General features: G+C 43.5%; 1 protein-coding gene across 5 annotated transcripts in view; it reads right to left on the minus strand.

The window, feature by feature from the left end:
* The window catches only part of FCHSD2 (FCH and double SH3 domains 2), a 149088-nt gene that overhangs the window by 2429 nt on the left and 123740 nt on the right, over nucleotides 1–22919 (minus strand). For 4 of the 5 annotated variants that reach the window (XM_083834288.1, XM_083834289.1, XM_083834287.1 and 1 more), the window contains 7 exons: nucleotides 10587–10748; nucleotides 5354–5488; nucleotides 4509–4592; nucleotides 4199–4376; nucleotides 3605–3825; nucleotides 2110–2239; nucleotides 1852–1934 (listed from right to left, as the gene is read on the minus strand). In XM_083834288.1, coding sequence (XP_083690414.1) covers nucleotides 1852–1934; nucleotides 2110–2239; nucleotides 3605–3825; nucleotides 4199–4376; nucleotides 4509–4592; nucleotides 5354–5488; nucleotides 10587–10748 — 993 coding nt within the window. The remainder of the gene's footprint in view (nucleotides 1–1851; nucleotides 1935–2109; nucleotides 2240–3604; nucleotides 3826–4198; nucleotides 4377–4508; nucleotides 4593–5353; nucleotides 5489–10586; nucleotides 10749–22919) is intronic. The other variant, XM_083834290.1, reaches the window with a different exon arrangement.

Consider the following 22919-nt stretch of genomic DNA (forward strand, 5'->3'; position numbering starts at 1 on the left):
TGTCCCTGACCTCAGGTACACGATACAACCAAACCATTGATGCCCTTTGTGATATTGTCCTGTCACCAGTCTCAGGTGGCTTTTCTCCAGCGCGACTGGCAACCGTGATGGTGCAATCATCTATTTATTCTGCCTGCACCTATGGAAAATCCGGGACACGAATCGAGGGTGGATTTTGGACTCGAAGCAAATGCTGACATCTGGTGACACCTTTGCCTGTAACTTACGTGGACTGGAAAGTACAAAATGCCCCGATGCATTCACGCAGCCTACTCATATTTAATCTATCGCTGACCTCAGTGATATACACCTGAAATCCAATGCCATTTTTATACTCTGCCACATCAATGAAGTTAGTTTTGCTCCTGACAGAACATTTCCTTGGGCTTTAACAGCACTCCATGCAGGGTTTTTGTCATGTTTTCAGAATACACCAGAATGACTTGCTATGAAAAACACGAATTGTGGAGTATGAAACAGCTGTGCAGTCCTGGTTGGTACTGTCAGCACTACCATAACACAATATTTTAAAAAACATGCATATTTAAAATGCAATACTAAGAGAAATCCCTTTAATTAAGACATGACACTGTTGTAGTATCTTGAAAAGACACTCATTTGCAAGAAACAAATTAAGTAAATACAAGTCTACAAAACGAAGGAGTTGAATCAGTCATTTCACCAGAGAATAAGATAACTTGCAACTTCTCTGTTCAGTACTTAAATGTTTAATAATGCAGCTCTGTATCTTTTGTCTGTATTTCACTAAGGCTAACTCACTGACTGCTGGAATATTTGAATGTGTTTTTGAATATTCATTCAAAAATACTTTTCCTGCAAACTCATTAATTAAAAATCTTAGGAAAATACAAAATGTTAATTCTTGATGTGATTTGTTGTAGGACTTTGAAATCCCCCAAGTTTAATTCAAAGTTAACCCTAGCAGATGAACTTTGCAAGATTTAAGTGATGACATTTTTCCTTTCCTTTTCTGGCAGGAGCTCTCTGTCTAAGCAGCAAAAGCATCACAAAATGTGCAGGGTATCACTGTTTAGAACCTTTTAATTAAAAATCCTCGAATCAAGCAGTTTGGAAAAAAAATAACCCTAAATGCGGTGGAGTTCCAGGGACAGCATATCACATCAAACTGCCGGCAAGCAGATTTGTCTGCCAGCACATTGTGTGGCTGGGAACACAACCTCTGGAAAAAAAAAGCACTTGTAGAAATCATACGATTAAACTGTTCTGGCATTTATTCACCACCTCTTTATTGGTTCTGCTCAGTGGGTATTACATGTGGCAACAGCAGAAGTAATCTCCCAGAGCCTCGAAAGGTGGTGTACGTTTATTGACTAACATCTACATTATAGACGTAACAATTTCCTCCCAGCTTAGATTTCACAATTCATGTGCCTCACAAAGAGACACGCAGCTATTACAGCTACCAAGGCAGATGCAGAAGGGCAGGTTGGATACAAAGGGGACAGATAAAATTCAAGGTCATTTTTAAGCCCAGTCAGTGACTTATTGTTTAAACAAGCGCAGCTTTGTTTTGTTCCAGTACCCACTTATCTCAAATAGCTCTCGTGTCCCATAGCTTTCTGACACATCTGGGGTATTACCAAAGGGGAGTGACGAGACCTTTCCTTGCACCATTCTTCCGAGATGCTCTATTATTATACGGAGTAATTGGATTTGCAGAGCACTGAGAGCCAAACCATCAGGTGCTGTATCACAGGCCACGGGAATTCCACCGCTCTGAATGCCCCTGTGCGGGATTTACCTAGGCTAGTGAAACGACCCAGCTTTAAAACCTGGTAACATCAACAGAAAACAGCATTTGAAACTTACAGGCCGCAGTTTGCCGTATGAAGTTTCAGGAGGAAGTCGCGGAGGCTGTGAGAATCCAGGGGACTCTGAGCTGAAGCTGTTTTCTGAAAGAGAAGGCATCAGCGCACCACAAACAGGTCTCTCAGTATTGCTGAGTTAGCTTTACGTTGCAAAAAAAGCTTTATTTTTTTTTTTTCATTTAAATTTAAATTTTAAATTCAACATTTTAAATTGAGCATTGAGCTGAACTGCTTCCCTGGCTACCACAAAACTTCTTACCGTTAGTTGACGGCGATCTGGGGAAGTACTGGGAACCTCTTTTATCTGGACTATGGTAGGGGCTAGTGGGAGGCTGGTCGTACAGCGGCAGCGGCGGGAGGGCGTTACTGGGCTTCGGAGTTGGGGATACCTGCGTCAGAGAGAGGTAAAGCCTTACTCCTCCACTGATTTTATCTACACACCACGGCACGAGAAGTTCTCTGGGGCATTAGCATGCTAGGAACTTTCGTCTGGAGAAAAACTATTCGACGAAAGTGCTGTCAAGGTACACTAGAGGAGGACAGCCAAGATATCCAACAGCGATTACAGATCTATTTTTAAATCATAGGTTGCCACTGAGCAGAGATTTTCATCCTTTCCCAGGTATAATTTAGACAGGCTTTTTGAAGGTTATCTGAAAAAAAAAAAAGCTATTTGGTCAAGCGTGCCTCTCCACACATACACAAAAATGTGATAAAACTGATCTAACCACTCAATTCTGTTTGTGCCATTTAAATGTTGAGGGGAACACAGAAGCAATACACCCCTGCATGTAATTGAAACAAACAATATGAAACAAAATTAGCATTAGGATTGTATGGCACAAACGCGTGCAAAGTTTGTCCAAAAAGCACCGTGAATGTCTCTTTGGTTACCTCTGACAGCCCCGAGGCACTCCTACCCATTTAAATACAGGCGGCACCTCGGCATTTTTATGTCAAGTTAAGTGAAGCTCAGTCAGAACAGAGAAACTCAGAGTGCCCAGGAATGCAGCTGAACACATTTCTATGTTTTCATGGTCTTCCTGAATCAAAGAATAAAATACTGGAGAAATGTCTGCAGGACACACGGAAGTCCAGTTTCCAGCACCACAGTTACAGAAGGCGCCCGATTTTCTAATGGAGTATGGGGATTACAGAACTATACTGAAATGAGGACATTTTGGCAAAAATTACTGTACTACAGTATTCAGCAGTATTCTCCCTTTCAAAAATTGAGAAGACGCAGACCAGTTTTAAGTATGAAAACACTAAATTAGGGCTAAGAGAGCCTGTAATTCTCTTTTTGCCAGGTTCTGTTCGATGTCTCAGTCCATGCCACGAATTAATTACAAGAAGTAGACTGTGAATTTTCTCCTTGGCTCATTTCCTTTCTACCCAAATACTTTCCTTTATTCACAAATCTGCTGCATTTGCCAAAACACATCAGTTGGTAATTATTAGGCTGGGTAAGGAGCTAAAAGGTAAGCATTCACTTTTTTTCTTTTTTTTTTTTTTAAATTTATTCTTTTTTTTTCTGTTAAAGAAGCAGCAGATCTTTGTAGTCCTGCAAAATTTCCCAAATTGCGTCATTTCTAAATCATATTTTCATAATACATAGTACATTAATAGCCAAAGGAGAAGCTCAAGACTGTGAGAGCTGGTCACTGAGAGAAAAGGGTTAGTGTGCAGAAGCTCGGTTTCCTACAGGAAAATGCCCTAACAAACTAACACCACACATACAACTCTCCACGTACCTGAATATCTCCAATCCACTGAGTCTCTCCATTTTCTGAGGCTGTGAGCTCTTCAACTAACACTGATGGGAATACCCCAACACATCCGTTGAATTCTCCTTCCCAAAACCCATCATCGTCTTGATTCTCCTTGTTCAAGATGCGGATGATCGCTCCTTCTGGGAAGGACAGCTCATCATCTGTCTGGCCCTCATAGTCATAAAGTGCTTTTACAAAACAGACTGTGGAGAGAAAAAAGTGTAATCAGCATCAGCCTGAAAAAAACCCAAGTGCTATATAAATAATTGCTGAATCAAATTATTTTGCTTTTCCTTAATTTTAGTTAATGTTAATCACAACTCTACAAGATAGCCAAGTAAATTATGTAGATTTTTGATTATAGGTAGATAGTTATTACGAACAGATGTACTCAGGTGCAGGTCAAAAAGGAGAAATTGAGAAATAAGAGGTTGGACTAGGTGATCTCGGAGGTCTCTTCCAACCTAAATGATTCTGTCATTCTGTGAAATTCTCACGTGCAAACTCCAAACTCAATACGCAGACGGCGTTTGAGAGCAAGCTTAACATACTACTTCCTTCTTTATTGATATTTACCACTGGAGTCTCCATTCAGGCTGCCTGAGACTAAGTCAGCCTCCGTTGAATTGTTTGAGGTGTGTGATCGACTATCCAGTGCTGCAAGGGACTGGAGCATGCTCAGCAGGCTGCTCGATGTTGGGAACTGCAGGTACTTCTCCGGAACATAACCCACCTGGCCCGCTTTGTTCCGTGCCTGTAAATAAATGACAAAACAGACGCTCTGCTTTTGCCTACTACCCTGAAAATAATCCAAATACGTTCTTAGGTCACAAGTTCTACTTCTAAAAGTAATAGCGAAAAGAAAACAACCTCAGAAAAATGATACCTTTACCCAGTCTTCCATATCGCCGTCTTCAATCACCTCCAACACCTCATGCTCCTCTATGGTCAGCTCATCTGGCTGCGAAGCCTGAGGTGTACAACAGGAAAATTAGAAACTAAAAGTGTTTTCGGGTGCAAGGGACAGACAGCGTAAGGAACACTCTTATGCAGAATTCTATTAGAACATAGGTTTAAAAAATATTTTAAAAAATCTTCTGACGTAGCATGTTTTAAAGCAGTTTAATAAGGGGCTCTTCTGCGTGCCCATGGCATCCGCAAGGCCTTTTTCAGTCAAGAGGACAGATGGAAGCCCCCTGAATACCACCCAGCCTGTCGAGCCCTGTTTACTTTTGTAACCCTAATTACTCCATACTCAAAGTCTGCCACTGGCCTCGGCTCCCGAGGCGGTGTGATTTACGGCTGACCCAACAGCGCGAGCAGAGGTAAACAGCATGAATGCAGTTTGTCAGCAAAGCTTTAACTCACCAACAGTGGCTGCACTATTACAGTACAAAGAGCAGCTTTGTTGCGCAGCGCACAGGCGCGCCGGACACCGATAACACTGCTAGTAGAGCCCTGCAGACTCAGCAACAAAAATGAGAACACTTCCTGATGGCGGGCACTCAGCTGGGCTGCCAGGAGCCAGACAGGGACATCTCTATGTGCTCCTCTCTCCTCGTGCTTTTCGCATCTCGCTCTCAGACACAGTTAATGTGCATAATTACCGAGCCAAACGCTGGCATCCTAACTCCAATTCCCCCAGGCTGTGCCGTGTGTGTTACACGTGCTCACGGTGGGATTCATTTTTCTAACCAGACACAAATTTAAAAGAAAAAAAAAATCACAAACCTTATACGAATAAACGACTTTGCAGGTGAGAGGATAATTTCTTAGAGTACCAGAAGGACTAGAGCTGCTGTCATCAAAAACATCCATGCTGTCTTCAAACTCTTCACCTTCTTCTTTTTCTGCATCAGCATTAATCTGTTAAAAATAAATTTATTCAAATGAAGTCAAACTGAATGTGAAGTCAAACTAAATCTAACGTCAAAATAAATGTGGTAAATAAAAAGAAGTGAAGAAGTAACAATGAAATGAATTAACCAATATTCTTCAGGGTTGTTTTTAGTTGGTTGCTTGGTTTTATTTTTTCCTGTTTACAATTATAGAAACATCAGTGACTGCACAAAAACACAATGCAAGTTTTTTCCTTAAAAAATAAAAGAAGGAAATCAGGACCAAATACTATTCAGCCTGTGACTCTCAACATCGGGAAGGCAATCATCAAACCAAGCCAATAGGGGAAGCGGATGAATAAGAGCTGTCACCAAATCCCATCTTTGCCCAACTCAGCTGTAATTCTTTATTCAAGCCCAGGCCCGTGTACTTTAAACACATCACTAAAAGATTTTGGAAGCTGTAACTCAACTGCCGGACTGGTATTTTTTACATAAGCTACGAAATATGACCAATGTGCTTCGGAGATGCCATTTCAGAGCCGTAGCAAATAGTTTCATGGAAAACAAGGTCGGTTACGGAGAATCTGTGCTATTAAAAGGCTAAAGTACCTGTGACCACGAGTTACAAAATGAAACTGCAGGGGAAATACTTAAACTGAAGAAATAAAAACCTCAGCCTTCCATCTGGTGCACTCTGCGCAAGGTATTTGCCGCAGTTTATAAAAAAAAAAAAAATCCTGAGAGAAAGAATTACGATTAAAAAACTAGCCGTAAAAGTTTAAATAAAAGCTGGAGTCAACATGCTGGAAGAAGGCAGGTTTCTGTAAATGCAGTCAGGGCAACGTCGACAAGCACTGTGCTTTGGCCGTGTGCCCAGATTGCATTTTGAATAAACATTTTATCTCGTGCGAAGATAGCAGTGTTGCCTTTGATTTGAAGGACTTGCCTATGTATTTGCCATCTTCCCTTTATTTATGTTTATAAAAATATACTTATTCCCTTATATATAATATAGGATAATATATCTAATATATAAAATTAATTGTATATATGCATTATATATATACACACACATATATATACACATACATACATATATATTTGTATATATATAATATTTAAACATAAATATACTCCGAGGAGGAGAGTAACATTTTGCTCCTCTAGACCTGGAGCAGATCACAAAGCTTGACGATTTTCTGATTTACGCTAATTTTTGTAACACCTCCTTGTAACTCCTATGAATTTCTGCCAGCCATTTTCACTCGAGAACAGTTTCTATCCATTGCTACCCCGGTGTTCATGGATGTACTAAGAAACACTCACCGTCCCAGCTAGCTAATGCCTTGATAAATCAGCAACCTACTGTAAATTACGGCAAATGTAAGGTTTCCCCTCCAGTTTCTAACTGTTTTTTGCTGTGCATGGTCTACGTCCCAGCAGCCGAAGCTGCCATCCAGCTGACAGCCACATGAAACCTCATGGAAATTGGTGTATCATGTCTAGAAGGACGTGTTCGTGGAACATCTGGTCCTGGTTTTCTAACACGAGGAGGAAAAATACGTTTTAATTTTCAGTGTGTGGGCTGCTCAAGCTCCTTGAAGGGAATCATCTGCAAAGTTGGCACGCAGAGGGAAAACAGCATTAATGATACAGAAAACTTAGCAGTTTGTTTCATAAAGCTCCTCTTTCTACGCAGTCTGGTAATGAAAGACACTGTAAGCAGAGACTAAATGCATCACCCGGGGTGGTACCAAAGGGATGAAAGAGAAAAACAAGGATAAATGACAGAAAAACAAGGATAAATGCAGGTAAGAAGGTGACAAGACAGCTTGATTCTACGTATGAAACAAAATGCAAATATATACCTAGTTTTGTTCCACATTTCATAGCAAAAGGAAACCCAAAATCTCTTTTTTTTTCCTCTCCTTATCTATCCTTATCTATCATTGTTGACCCTGTCAACAGCAGAGCACACCTTCATACTTGGAAAAGAAATTCCATTTGATTTAAATATATAACAATAAATAATATATAAATAATATAATAATAAATAATAAATTCATCCTTTTTGAATAGATTCCATCATATATACACATTTGCTGTCCTGGAGGCAAGCACCATAAAGGTTTCCCAGCCACATCAATATGTAACAGTAGCACTGCGTACGTCTTCCAGATGACACTGAAATTCAAAATGATGATTAACATATTTTTTTTTTGGCATCTACAATAGGAAAAAAAAAAAGGTATTCCCTTCCAAGATGATGCATTTCATCGTGCTGTCAGAAAGTCAGCCGACTGGATAGGTGATGGGATATTAACTCCACCTGCTTACTGTAAATAAATACATTGGAATTTGATGATCTTTAAGGTCCCTTCCAATCCAAGACGTTCTATATTAGATCTCTATTATATTATTTAATATATAATAAATGTTATTTATTAAATAAATACACGGCAATCAAGCCATCAGTGCTGTTTTTCTCATTTCAGTCCCTTTAAAGAAAATACCCTGGGAGCCTTGCTGAGCAAACCGCGACGTAAGGAGGGCAGAGAGCCGACTTGTGAGCCAGGCTGAAGTGAAAGTGCTGCTTGTTTCAGGCCGCAGTAATTCTCCAATAATTGCAGCGTAATTCCTGTAACAGTTCTACGAATTCCATCCACAGGCTGTCCTCATCTGGCCTGCCAAGGTCAACAGCGTCTCTTTTTTTTTTAAGCGGGAGCGTACGTAAGTGTAAAAGGGGAAAACAGGAACCAGAGTTTAACCTCCCACGCCGTGGCATCCGCGAGCTCGCCAGGGACCCGCGGGGCTTTGGGTGCAGGGCCAGCTGTCGGCACGTGCGATGGGACGGAGAACAAGGTGCTGGGCAGCGTCCAACGGGATGCTCAACGCCCGACGGGAAGCCGAAAGAGGTGGAGCACAAGAAGAAAGGGAAAAAACACTACCAAGCGCAGCGATGTGGCTTCTCCTCATCGATCATGGCCAGGAAGGGCTTAAAACAAAACTCAGCAGAAGAATTTCTCCAGGCTTTGGGAAGTCTGAAAGGCAGATCTGTGTGCTACGACTTTAATTGTGCGACTAATGACGGAAATAAAGCCTGCAGAGACTGCCTGCAAGGAGCCGTGGCTCTAACAGCCTTCATGGCACATCACCATCAGTGTCCGAGCCCTACGCAGGACATCCTACAGGAGACATCCCAACAGCCTGCAGCAGGCAGGAGTGGATTAGTGGATTCAGGAGGTGTTTGCTATTCCGTGCTCACTCCCTTTTGTGAACTGAAGTGAAGAACATCCTACGGGAGACATCCCAACAGCCTGCAGAAGACTAGAGTGGGTGCAAGAGGTGTTCGCTACTCTGTGCTCACTCCCTCTTGTGAACTGAGTGCATACAGATGAAAATATCTGCGCATCCAAAAAAGACCTTTCCTGGAAGGGTTTGCCACTTAACCATCACCAAGAAACCCGTAAAAAAGCAGAAAACCATGAAAAGACACGAGAAAAAGCAAGACTTTTTGTGCGTAGGTAATGCACACTTGCTGCAAAGGACATTCTCCATCCATCTGCAGTGCTACGAGAAACCACCCCGCCATTCCCTTAAACTTTTGTTTTGCAGAAGGTACGCTCTGGCTGCCCAAAGAATTTGTCAAAAAGATTAAAAAAAAGTGTGAATCGCGTAATTTTAATAGTGTATCAAGACTATGAGCGAAGAAAGTATCCACGCCCAAAGTGAGACTTCACAAAGCCTCTGAACTTCATTGAATTTTCTGCCACGCGCTAGACACGCAGAGAAAAATTTCAGTTTGTTTGAGGCAAGCTGAGTCAGCCTCCAGGAATTTTATTTTTGTTGGTTGCTGGTGAAGAGCAACAGATTGGTTAGCAGTACTGCCAAAGGTGACAGCTCAGCATCGCATGCCTCGTAGGGGGAGGAAAAAAAAATAGATTCTGAGCTCTTTTAGAGCTTCCTGTTTTCTGAACAGGATTTCTTGGTTCAGGCAGCTGTTTGATTCAGCTATCACTGCTTGTTTTGAAACATATCATTCTGCGGGACGGCAGAAGGGAGGAAAAGGAGAGTTTTCTTTTTATTCTTTCTTGAACTACACAAAAATGTGGTTTTTTTTCCCAGTCTAAACGTATAGGAGATGTCTCTGGCGTATTTTGCAAACGAGCCATAGACATTACAAACCCAACTGGTCTGTTGTACAACTGAGTATAAAATCATTATCAATCTTACGTTGATCCAAGCCACATTTTAGTTAAATTTTGTGTATTGTGGATGAAATTTTCAAAAGTGTTAGAGTGACTGAGGATATAGTGAGACATATCCATGCAATTGAATTTAAGAGTTGCAGAAGTTACCAGCTCTTTGGATGAAATGCAGTGGTGGTGATGTTTGCTTCCAGTTTAACTTTGGTTCTGCTCTGAATTCTGGCTACTCGTGCAGAAAGACAAGGTGCAGACGAGTATTTGGTGGTCCCCAAACAATGGGGCAGTAGCTTGCAGGTGGGCAGTGGTAACACCTTAAATTGTGACAAAATTCTTTGGAGAGAAATATTAACACTGCTCACAGCGATTCACAGGAAACCAGCCTGATTTCCAAAGCCTTACGCTGACTTGGAATGCGTCGAATTTTCATCTCGACTACCCAAATCGATTTGGAAAACAGGCTCAGCTTTCCTGACAACTTTCAAAGCGATCCGCACATAGACTACTCGTGAACAGAGGATGTAGAGTCAACATTTTTTCTAAACATTTGGAAAAAAAAAAAAGAGCCTTTCATCCCAATAGCTCAGCTAACATCCTACACTCCTAATGAAACTTCAAAGAAACACGCAGACATTTTTCTTTTCAGGAGATGGAAAATAAACGTTATGGCACCCGTCCAAGGCTAGAAAATCAATCTAAAGTAAACCCAGCAGCAGAACCCAGCAATCCTACCTTCCCAGCTTCTTGCGTTAAATTCAGAAACATGCTTCAGACACGTTAAGCTACCAGAAGATTTTTCTGGTTAGCTGAAGAACCAAACGCTACCAATTTTGGTTTCTACTCGATACGAAGTTATGAGTTGCTACTAGAAAAGAGTGACGTGGAGACAAAGCGAGGTTTACACGCTGGAAACCGTACCAGGTGCGAAGAGCCGTTGTTGGTCACCGAGGGAAGACTCGCCCAGCGCTCGTTTTCCAGTTCTTCCATCACTTGGTTCATTGCACTTTTTAGCCACGTATCCACAGAGACGCCGATCTGCTTCAGCAGGTCGAGGCGGGCTTCTGCTTTCAGCTTAATTATCTGAGGAAAGAAACAGGCAAAAATCAGAACTCTTCCAGGATTACATTTCACTCCTTGCCCCATTTCATTACGTCCCTTCCGGATCCAGAGATTACTCAGGTGGCTCAGAAAGCTGCTCCAAGCAGAAACGAGTCCAGTTCTTCATTTCCTTGCCTGCAGAAACGCGGTGTGAGCCAAGAGGCAGGGAAGGGTTTTCTAGAGGTGTAAAACTCCAGGCATATCCCATTTCACAGGGCGGTGTTTTCACCGTAACATCTCCTAGTTCCCGTTAACTTCCTATTTATACATAGCGTGGTCAGTTAGTTTAGACGATTTTAGGAGTGCAAAAACCCTGACAAGACCCAGGGCTTCAGGATATTTTTAAAATCAGGAATTCTCTCGGGCTGCAGCCCCCAGAGCCCATTCGGCGGTCTGCTGGGCATGGCACAACAGGCAGCTTGCGCAAATCCCCCAAGGGCAGCAAGAAGGCTGCCTTCCAGGGAGCTTACTGGTTATGGGAACAGCCCATTTTAATACCCCCCCCCCCAAATTTAATCAACCTCACACTTCACCAAACGCTTCCACGATTTCGTCTCTGTAACAGAACGAAAAATTTAAGTTTTCTGACAGCTGTGTTCACTTGAGCATCCTGGCACCCTTCCTGGCCGACAGCGCCAAGGCTTTAACGAATTCATGGCAAACAACCACCCCGGTCCAAATTATTCGACAAACCGAAGGAATGGAAACGGTAGCACTGAGAAACACAGCGGATTTTTCAAAGAAAGCACGAGGCAAACCTGGAAATGAAATTGAGGATCTTGATATCTCGTCCAGCACCACCACCATCGCCCTGCTGCCCTTGCTCATCAGAGGAAGAAAACTCGAGGGATTTACCAAAGGTCCCGCAGCGAGTCACCGCGGAGGCAACAATACCAGCCCACCAAACCGCCTCGCGGATTTTCCTGCGTTTCCTTTCACAGCATTGTTCATTTTTAGCAAGTTTCGGGGCAAGCAGCAAAGTTTCGGCCCCTTTTTCACCCCCGGAGCTGGACAGCATCGTCCTGCAGCACCGCCGCGATCGACAGAACGAGTCCCCAGCGGCCCCAGGTGCCCAAGGAAAATCAAGCTCCAGCAAAATAGTTGGGCCTAAGCAAAAATTAGAGGGAAATTACTTTTCCTGTAGTGCAGCAGACGAGGTAGGAACATATTTACAGTGCATTAAAATGGTAATTGGTGCTCCGTGGATGTCTGTGTCCCTTACATGTCCAAATACCTTCACTAGATGCAAAATTTGGTGGTGACCTGAAACGCCACCGCTCTTTTTCCTGGTTTTGCCAAGCTGCTGCTCTTTACCGGTGTATTTCTATTAAGGAGGTAGGTCAGAAAATAAATGACTAAGTCTTTAGGTATGACTTTCATCCAGCTGACCACCTAACCGTGGGGCCCTTTTCCCTTTGAAACTAACCACACAGGTGGCTCTAAAACTGTTTCAAACACTGAAACCACTTCCGCCAGACATTAGTTATAATTCTGCTTAGAAGAAATGTGATTTTTAGAAATTAAGAAAAGTTAAGAGGACAATTTATTATGTGAAATGTATCTTTGTATGCACACACAAGCTCTCCCATGAAATCAGGGAGGGATAGCAAAGGATCGGGTGCGTTTCAGAAACGTTTCCCATGGGAAAGGCCACGGGCACCTGGCCACGAGTTTCCACTTCTCCGTTTGAGCAGTCTACAGGTGAATGATTAACACGCACTGCAAATAGTGTTCATATAACCGAGAAAATGAGAAAAAAAAAAAATCTGCTTCAGCTGAGATTTAGGAAACATCAAGTTAAATAGAAGTGACATCCAAAAACTGACCCATCTCTCAGCACGCACATTGGAAAGAGATTCACAGCATCGAGCTGAAAATCTTGCAGGTTAGTAGGGCCCAAGCTCTGACCCTAACTCTGTAAATATTTACAAAAGCGATACCTATGGGAAGGTCTGAAACCAGAAGTCTTAGATGCTTTTGTAGCTTTGTGTGCCAGGATGAGTGGAACGGGCCTTTTACCCCTCTACTGCTCTCAGACAGGCAACACCTGCTGCTCTTTTTTCTTTGTTTTTCCTTTTTTTTCCTTTTTTCTTTTCCTTTGTTTCCTTTTTTCTTTTTCTTTTTTTTTTTTTCCTTATACTACAGTTTGTAGATTTTAAAGCTGCAAGAACACGGAAACAATTATTTTAATTAATCGTTAACCTTTTTTTTTTTAATGTTTTAGGTATGCTTATCAAAACGAGAAGTGAATTTCTCCCTACATGAAGCCAAACGGAGACTTTTAAACCCAAAACGTTAGCACAGAAGGGTTGCGCCAGAAAAGCTGAACCTGGGGACACCAAGCGTTAAACATTTGGAACAAAAGCACTTTCTAACCACTTTTTCTTTGAGAGAAGGGGGAGGAGAGGAGGGATGCTGCGGCACCGAGTGAAGACGAGCACTGCTCCTGCCTCACTGGGATGCTCCTGGCTGCCTGCAGCCCACACCCAAGAGCCCAGCTGCCAAAATTAGAAATGCTGAGCTGAACCACCAGGCAAAGCCAACAAGTATCGTGGCATCTGAGTATCAGCATGCTCACGGGGCGTTTGTGGTGCAGGAACAACCTGGTAAAAAGGTGATTGTTTCATCCAGGGCTGGTTTGTTACGGCGGTGGGGTTGTTTTGCAGCTCCTGTGGGTGCATCACCCTCTCGTTGGGCTGAAAACCTGTGATAGATGGACTTAATGTAAATTAATGCAGGTCATTTGCTTTTGTTTGTTAAGGAGAAGCCCTAATCTTACCACATTATTGAGCTGACGTGTCTCTCTCTACACATATAGCTTTGGCACAAAGAAGCCAGCCCTAATTTGTCTTTGTGTTCTGCCATCGTATTACGGTACAAAAACTTTTTAATGCCCTCAACAGAAGTTGCGCAGGAACGATCAGCCCCGTTGTTTTGCTGTTTTACCTTGGTATGCAATTTCCAATTCGCTCGGGTTATGCAACGGCAATAAACATTCGTCTAGGCGTGCTGTAAACATTTGTAGTTCGTATCAGTCCGCTGCAAGCCGTGTTGTTTGGACAAACTTGTTAGCTAAAATAAATAGGCTGCTCCCAGATCCTTGACTGGACTTGCTAGGAGTCAGACAAGAGTTTTTAATTCAAGGTACCGGCGAATCCGATGGGGTTCCTTCCCTCTATTTACACACAGTGCTCTTAACATTCAACAAACGCTGCTTCCAAACCACAACTGTTTGGAGTTTCATTCCACTGCAGACAAACCATAAAAGCACTTACAGCGTTGGGTCAGGCCTGCACTTGAAAGATGGATAACGCTATTTACAAGCCTGGATATGGATTTTTTTTCTCCCCCCTAAATAATTACACCGGTAGACCAGGGTTAACAGCTTCCTACCTATCCATGTAGGTGTATATATGCACACAGACATATATATAAATATATATAAAAGCCAGATGGTATTAAAGCTTTATTCTGCTTCTCACACGGGAGCAGCTACGTATTTAAAAACACAAGCACTCCATTCAATTATCATTATGGCCAAATTAGCTGGGGCTGGATGCTTTTGTTATGCCAGAATAAAAACTAAATTACAGGGGATGGTGTGGAGGAAATATTGGAATTGCCCCATACCAGGTTGGGTGAGAGCTCAGCTGTGGGTGCTGCTTTTTCTCTTGTGCCCAGCCCCAAGATGCCTTCGGGAGGTTACGGTCCCACAAGCTGCAGTCCTGAAGCCTTCGACCAGGCAGGGACCCACCCTGCACAAAGTTTGCTCTCAGCTTTGGTGTGGGAACGTAGCCAGAAGCCGCCGCGGCAAAATCTGAAGAGGCACGGTGCTCTTTCCGAGAAATGACCGAAGGAAGCCCCTGTGTACTAGCATACCCTGAAAAGAGGATGCAGCAGCTCTCAAAGCCTCAAAAAGGGCATCCATTTCTTGTTAACGACTTCAGGCATTTATTTTCCCTCTCCGTGATGTGGAGCCCAGCAGACGAGCATGCTGTCCGTCCTTCCGGACCGATCTCCACCGACAGAAGCTTGTAAAATAGTTTTAACGAACGTTAAAAACGAACTGCTTACATCCCCTGCAACGCGAGGCATCTCCGGGAAGGCAGCTGAGTTTCGAAAGCACTGCAACGGCGAAATCCAGCGCTCTGAGAGCTGGACCCTGCCCAAACTTCCTTGTTATTAAAGCCTCACTGCAGGACAAATATTTTCCTACTTCATAGTGAAATTACTATTTACTGGGACCATTTACCAATTACCGTTTAATAGCTGAGGACTAGAATATGTTTACGCTGATTTGAAAACTGTCAGCCACCCACCAAGTTTACAAACAGCGGTCTGGGTGGTTCCCACTCCTCCGAGCTCTTCTTTTGCCTTAGCTGATGGCAGGTTATAAGATGATTAAAGGGGAAAAAAAAAAAAAACATTAAAAAAAATATAATTATCTGTTTCTCACATACCTATCATTGCTCTACATGGAAGAGGGAATAATTTTGTTTATTTACTGTTCCAGTTTTAATTAAGAAAAGTCTTTACACCTACAGCTTGCATAAGATGAGGAGCAACAACTGCTTTGGAACTGATGGAGACCAAAGCCAGCAAGATTACAGCGCTGTACACCAGGTGCTTAAGTCTTAAACAACTTATAAAGGTGTCGGGGTAAAAAGCAAACACAGACATCCACCAAAGTTGATCTGATGAAGCTTCTTAAACACCCTGGTCTATGATGGTTGGATTCTTTTTGAATGGAGCTTCCTAGAAGCAGAGTTGCTTTATTTTCCGTGATTTTTCAAGGGGCAGAACAAGACCGTGATGCTCGTCAGAGAGAGCTCCTCTCCTCGCTGTCACAAGAGGAGATTCATTTTTTAGACATAGGCTATACTTACAAGTACGTACAGATACTTAAATCAGGTGAAATTAGGATTACAGGTAGACCTAAATGTTTTTTTGTGAGAAAGATCTTATTCTACTGCAATATTTTTCTACTGGCAAGACCAAAATCATTACCAAATTAGAGAGCCTCATGTGGCAAACTGTTTTACCTAAGAAGTAAACACCATGGAAAGGTTTTGGCTAAATATTTTAGTAAAATATTATCTTTATTTTTTCCCATTTGGAGAAATTTTTGTTTATATTCCAGGCTTTTTTAATTAAAAAAGGTCTTAAATTGAAAACGTTCTTTTAATGAGAAGCAGCGTAGCATTTAACTTTGGGGCCACCAGAACTATTTGCACCCTGGTAGGTGGAAGCAGCTCTGAGTACATTGAACACAAGCGCTGGAACACCGCGAATTTCTCAAAACCAAGCGTAAGCCCTCCTCTGAAAATGGGTTTTGAATTGGTAAAGTAGGGACGCACAAGGAAATAACCCACGAAACTGAACTTTCACGGCCTTGTGGCCATAAAAGATGTTTGGGGTGGAAATGCCAAATGAACCCCTATCCAAAAAAGTCCCCTACCCAACCAGGCTCACCCACGATTTGAGGCACAGCCTAGAGCTCAGCCTTGAAACGGGATCCGAAGAGGAACCCTGGCCCTATGCCATCCGTCTGCAGCACAAAATCGAGACCATATGATGCCAGAGCCCCATAAAAACCAGGTGAGGGAGAGATTCTTCTGGATCAACTGGGGAACTGGCTGATAACCTTAACGTGATAACGTTTTTCGAGGCGACACGGAGCCTTTTTCCAAGTGGGAGGACGGGCGGGGAGCTTCTGCCGGTATTACAGCCGAGTCACTTAATTTATATGCTAAATACTCTGCCTGGATTCATACGGTTAAATCAAAAGGGACTGCCGGGGTGAAACAAAGAGGAAATGAAACACAGCCGCAGATAAGGTGTCCCGGGAGGGAATGCCAGGGTTAAGAAAACACGGGGGAAGCTGCGAATGAATGGAGAAGAGCCCACCTGCGCGGCCCCAGCCCCACCAGCGGGCTTCTTTTTCCCAAGCTCGAGCATGTAAAACCATGAATGAGTGCTAAGGTGAGAGAGGAGGCGGTGGGAAAGGAGGAAGGGGGAGTAGATGGGAGCAAGAGCAAAGCATGGGGGGTTTTGGAGGGCTAAAGAAATCGTTCCCAGGCTAACGGTAACTGGACCGGATGGAAATCACCCAAATTCTGCAAGTAGACATGTATATAAAAAGTGTGCACGTAAACATTTACTTGCCTGTTTCTCCACACTCCTGTTAATGAATACTGCTTCTTAATATACTGGAAAATGCTGTATATTTCTCACAGTCAAAAGATTCAGAGATTTCCTTTAAGCAGAGACCAGAGACACCCCGTGAACGCACACCCTGTGCATTCAAACCACAGGCTTAAGAAAGTAGGTTGGACTTTCAGTGCAATCCACCTTCGAAAGGTGAAAGGAACTGGAATAAAAAAATGGCAGCAAGGAAATCTACAGAACAAGTAACACCGATGTTCTCGTAGCCCCAGATAATCACCGGTCCCTTTACCTACAAGATTTCTGAAAGTCTGCCCGACTCCGACAGCAATTTTTCTTCATCTCAGCCAAATTTCAAGTCTCTGTGACTATTATCTGTGGGATGTTTTTAAAAGGACTTGCTCATTTGTTTCCATATATAAAAATATCTGTCCTCTAGACTTCATAGGGGACTGTAAGATATATGCAGAGCCAGTATTTCTTCCAGGAATCTTTACCACCATATTTCATCATTAGCTCCAAAGCATCCTCATGTTTGTTCCAGCCACTTTGTCCCATAGAATGCCTGTTAAATGTCCACAAATAAAAAAAACCACCTTTATTGTCACCATGAGTTCATACAACCCAGTCCTCTAAAGACATCCTTTCTTGTTGCTTGTACCAGAACAGGCAGGTTTGTCAAAAAACGCCCCGTGAACGATTTAAGCCGGGTCTGAGCATACTGCAAACCGTCCAAATTGCTCACTCAGAGCAAATCCCTGAAAAATAATTACTCAAAAGCATTACTCCGAGATAAAAATGCTCAAACACAGTAATGTAATTTTGCCGCGTTGCAGCCAGCATAATTGAATGCTGGGATGCAGCTGATAGCTGATACCTTCTACGTCTTCCTAATCCCCCGACACAGCTCCAGGCCCCTGGGGATGTTCTCCTCAGCCACAAAATTCCCACCTCAGCAGTCGTCCTCGCTAAGCTGCTTCTCCCCAGACAAGTTCAACAGTCCTGATCCGTGGATGTCAAAGGCTGGGGAGTTTTTTAGGCTTGCCCAGACGCAGGGACTAACCCCTCGCCGCGTCTCGCAGGGCGAAAGCAATCTGCTCCCTGAGCACGGCCTCCCCAAGCACATGGTTCCCGGGCAAAGCCGTAGGTGGCAGCAAGTGACATTTTACAAGCTGAGCTTTTTATCTGTCAGAAGCCTTATTCCATTCCATTTCTTTTGGTGAAGCATACAGAATGAGATTTTCGCACCTTTTTTATGAGCAGAGAAGAACAGCGCTTGCAGCACCAAGCGCAAAGGTTCAGCTGCAAAAAAAAAAAAACAACAAACAACCCTACAAATACCAACAGGCTGAAATGTAGCTACACCTCCGTGAGATGCAGAGCTGTACGCGGCACACGATTAAGAGATCAGATCCTAAGATAGAAGAGGAGCAGAGCCAGCAAACACGACTGTTATCGCAGCCCGGTAATAAATATTCACAGCCGAAGAGAAGGGGAGGGGGACAACAGCCCTCTACTTACAACTGGAAATGGACCTAAGCTTTTGAACTAATCAAATGAAGTAAACAGCACCATAATGAGTCTTAATCAAATCTTATCTGGTACAAATATTCCCCCGAGAGTTGTAGATATCCTAATTATGAGACAAAATGCGTCCCCGTATAATTAAGTGGAAATAGGATTAATTGCTGTGGAGGCCCCAAGACCTTCCTAGAGCACAGACCTCAGCCCAAGTGGGAAATCTCCCACCATCACCGAGCAAAAATATTTCAGCCCTGAGATCAACTACACTGCTCGATGCAATCGAAGGATCGGGGTCTTGAGTTTGGGAGAGACACAGAGGTGAGCAGCAGAGGAATCCAAGGCCCCCAGCCTCCGGGTGCAGGATGCAGGCTGAAAGGAAGGGGTGTGGAAACCAAGAGAAGAGCTTCGCCTTCTGCTTCCCCTTATTTCTGCACAACGGATCCGTGGAGACGGTATTTTATTTTTTAATCCCTGGTGGTTTAAAGATAAAGGAGCACAGGCAGTGGAGAACTGGAAAGCTATTTTAAGGAAAATCAAATTGCCTGAGCTAACAGCCACAAAATGTCCAGCAAGCAAATGTCCAGAAGTTCTAGTGAGGTGGTTGAGCGAGCGCAAAGGAGGTATGCAAATCGTTTATTTTCCTAAACTACTGACTTTCCAGGGTGTCGGTCTCGTTCCAGATGACACTTGAATGGTGCCACTTTCAATCTCGATACACACATCTGCTCCCTGTGCTTGTCTTTAGCACACTCCTGCCCGTATGCGTTACTGGTTAGAAGCTGTTTTTGACAAGGATGGAGCTCCTCTGAACCTAAACTCTGCGACGCAGCACGGGACATTTTAGCCCTCTGACAGTGCCAGAGGTATTATCAGACAGATTCTAACATTTCCTTCAAAAGAAGTGAGCGAAACAAAACAAAAACCCCTAAGCCCTTTAACAAAACAACCCCAAAATTTTTCACATTGAAGAGCAACGAAGAAAACGTGTTGTGGTTATCAATTACGGTCACTGTATAGCAGCTAGCATTTATCAGTTGTACGCAAGCACTCGGGTTTAAGTCATATTTTTCCCAAACTTGAATCAATCACTGCTCCCTGAAAGATCACAGGGAAAAATATACCGTCTATCACAAGGAGAGGAAGATCAGAAATAACCCACTGAGCTGCGAACGTGCCAATTAAAGTTGAGGCCCTACATCTCGAGGAAGACAAAAACTTAATAGTAGCCAGATTTTTTCAAGCTGCACACTGTCACTGCATTTCTTTGCTTCAAAATGTGCCCGTTTCCACACTTCATGCTCGTCAGACACACTGGGGAGGGACTGCTTATCAGGGAGTGTAGTGATAAGAAGAGGAGTAATGGCTTTAAACTAAGAGAGGGGAGTTTTAGGTTAGATGTTGGGAAGAAATTCTTCCCTCTGAGGGCGCTGAGGCCCTGGCCCAGGCTGCCCAGAGGAGCTGGGGGTGCCCCAGCCCTGGCAGTGCCCAAGGCCAGGCTGGGTGGGACTGAGGTCAACCTGGGCAGGGGGCAGGGAATGGAAATGAGATGACCTTTAAGGTCCCTTCCAACCCAAACCCTTCTGTTTCTGCAGGATTTTATAAATAGCTGTTATATGTACTGCACAGTTCCTCGGTTCCTCTCAACTGTCTGATCTCAAAGGATTCGGGATCTCTGAGGAAGAGGGCAAAGAGATGAATACACCTATGCACAGGGCATATCCTGGAGAAACCGTACTACCAACGTGTATCTTCCCTTTTTCAACTGATACCCACATATGTGATCACCGCGGGAAGCTCCGAACTCGGCCTCGTGCACTTTCTGTACATCTGTTCTTAAATGAACGGCACCCGCAGGACAGCCCTATTACACCAAGGTAATTTTTGGGGGCCTCTCTGATGGCTTTGTGCCTGGTTTAGGAAAAATCTAAGAGAAAAAAGCTCCAGGTGGCTGCTCTGCAGACGTCCACGGGGAAAAAGCTTCCAAGAAGGCTTTGGCAGAGGCTGTGACTCAGCCTGTGTCATGTTCGATGGCACGCAGAGGTCGACGGGTCTTCGGGTGCTTAAGCAGGCTGGCACTGGGGCAACGTGGCAAGAATGCAAAATTCCCCAGGGAGAAACACGCAAGTGGAAGCGTCCAGCGATGACCAGAATAGCTTCACCGGAAGCAAGGCAAAATTTAATCCCAACGCGCTTGCGAAATTATCTTCCCCTTCCGAAGCAATGGAGAAAGAAAGGGGAAGAGCAGTTTTGCTAAGGAAAAAGGACCAAAGAGCAGGGCGAAATCCCCAAATGGGACAGATCGATGGGCACGCGTTTCAGAGAGGAAAGAAAAATAAAATGCAATTTCAAGAGAAAAAGCACATAAAAAAAAGGAAGAAGGGAGAACGCCTCTGGAATGAGGAATTTCAGTACACTCCAACACACCACAAGAGGTTAATACAACCATACTCGTGAGGAAATTTTCTCCAGCTTGTGTAATTCATACCTTGCAATCCCTTTCTTCTTCTAGATAAGCTGTCCTCTGCTTGCTTTACTGAACTAGAACAAATGGGAGCTTTCCCTGCCTGAGACTTCATCGTCACAGCAGCAGCAACTACCACATTAACCAATACTTGTTGCAGTTGCAACCTAAGTGCACCGACACCTTCCCAATAATATATATTTTTAACTCTTTCCTTTTTTTTTTTTTTATACATTCTCCATGTTATCATCAAATACTTTCAGACGTGGTACCAGAACACATTACGCATCCTGATTTGCATGCTATGGGGATGCTCTCTTCTGTTTTATGAATGACATACGTCAAACTGCCGTCCACAAAAACGCCTGGGTAGTTTTCTTTCCTTTTTCCGTTTTCCAAGTCTTCTTTTTCTGAGTAACACGGAGGTGCTGCAAATTCCTCCTTCCTCAACCGGGCCTCTCCAACACATGTTGGCTCCTGCCAGCTCCCCAGACACCCTTCTCTCTCCACGTGCTGTCCAGGATCTCTGAAGGACAGAGCTAAATCAGACGTCTTCTTCACAGAATCACAGAATCATCCGGGTTGGAAGAGACCTCCAAGATCACCGAGTCCAACCTCTGACCTAACACTACCAAGTCCTCCACTAAACCATATCACTAAGCTCTACATCTAGACGTCTTTTAAAGACCTCCAGGGATGGGATAGTGACTCAACCACTTCCCTGAGCAGCACATTCCAATGCGTAAGAGCCCTTTCGGTAAAGAAGTTCTTCCTAATATCCAACCTAAACCTCCCCTGGCGCAACTTTAGCCCATTCTTGCTTTGCTTTACTTACCAGTCAGCAGCTCCTTGATCCGAGCACTGCTGCCCCAAAAGGGAAAAGGTCGTCCCAGCCCTCCCCTGCAGCCTAAATGCACGACTGTAAATTTTGCACAAACACCTATCCCAAACCCACCCATCAGTAATCCCAAATCAACCGGTTGCATTTTAATATGCAAGGAATTCTGCAAACGTTTGGCTTTCAGACACTGAAAAGAATTATAATTGTATTACAAAAGAAAATGATTTTTTTTTCAAGAAAATTTGCCCGGTTTATTTTTCTGCAGATAGCAGGTGTGGCAAAAATCTCATCTAATTAACGGTCCTGAAATTACCTTAGTGGTGCCACTCCTAAGGGCTGAAGCTAGAAGAAGGGGCCAACCCTAAGAAGTCAGAAAGCTCACTGAATACACTTAGTAGCTTTTCACAAAGATAAAATAAATCTACGCTATGAATAACTTACTCAATGTGCAGAGGTCGCAAACACAGTGTGGTAAAACAGACCATGTTGAACAGTGGGAATATAAGGGACATTTTAACTACAACTCGCTGTCTAGCACCAGAAAACCTGAGAACTGCATCATTTTTCTACCTTAACTTTCTACCAAACACTGTGAAACACAGCTCAGAGAAAAATATTCATGATCTCTGCCTCTTCTGAGTGCTGCTTGGTGTTTAGAAGGATGTGCACATATTACTCTGTATTTGCTTTTCGTTAGTTCTGAGAATTGCATGCTATTTTTTTCCTTCTTCGTTGCTTTTATGAATCACCTTCCTGGCTGCGTACTTCCTGCCCAGTGTGCTTCCCAACCCAGCTCTCTCCATCCCTCCGCTCTTGGAGAAGGCCATTGTTTGCTACAGAAAGAGCCTGGCTTTGTTTCTGATCTCACTTCTCATTTTTTTCAATATAAGCCTTCCACTTCTTGGCACTTTCCATCTGTTCTCAGCCCTGCTCTGCGGCTGAGGCCAAGAAAACTTGCAAATTTGTCTCTTTTAGCTAATTCTCTGAGAAAAGCCAACCTTCTGCTGGGCAAAAGTCTTGAAATGCTCTCAAATTTCTTCTTTGCTGCATCCATATGGAGAGCAACTGGCATGTTATCCCTGCCTTCGTGCTCTTTGTATCATTCACACAGGACCATGGCCTAATTTCTGCTGTTGAGATCCTTCTTAGCCACGACTATTGC

This window comes from Anser anser (genome assembly GCF_964211835.1).
Source record: "Anser anser genome assembly, chromosome: 1".
Taxonomy (NCBI): Eukaryota; Metazoa; Chordata; class Aves; order Anseriformes; family Anatidae; genus Anser; species Anser anser.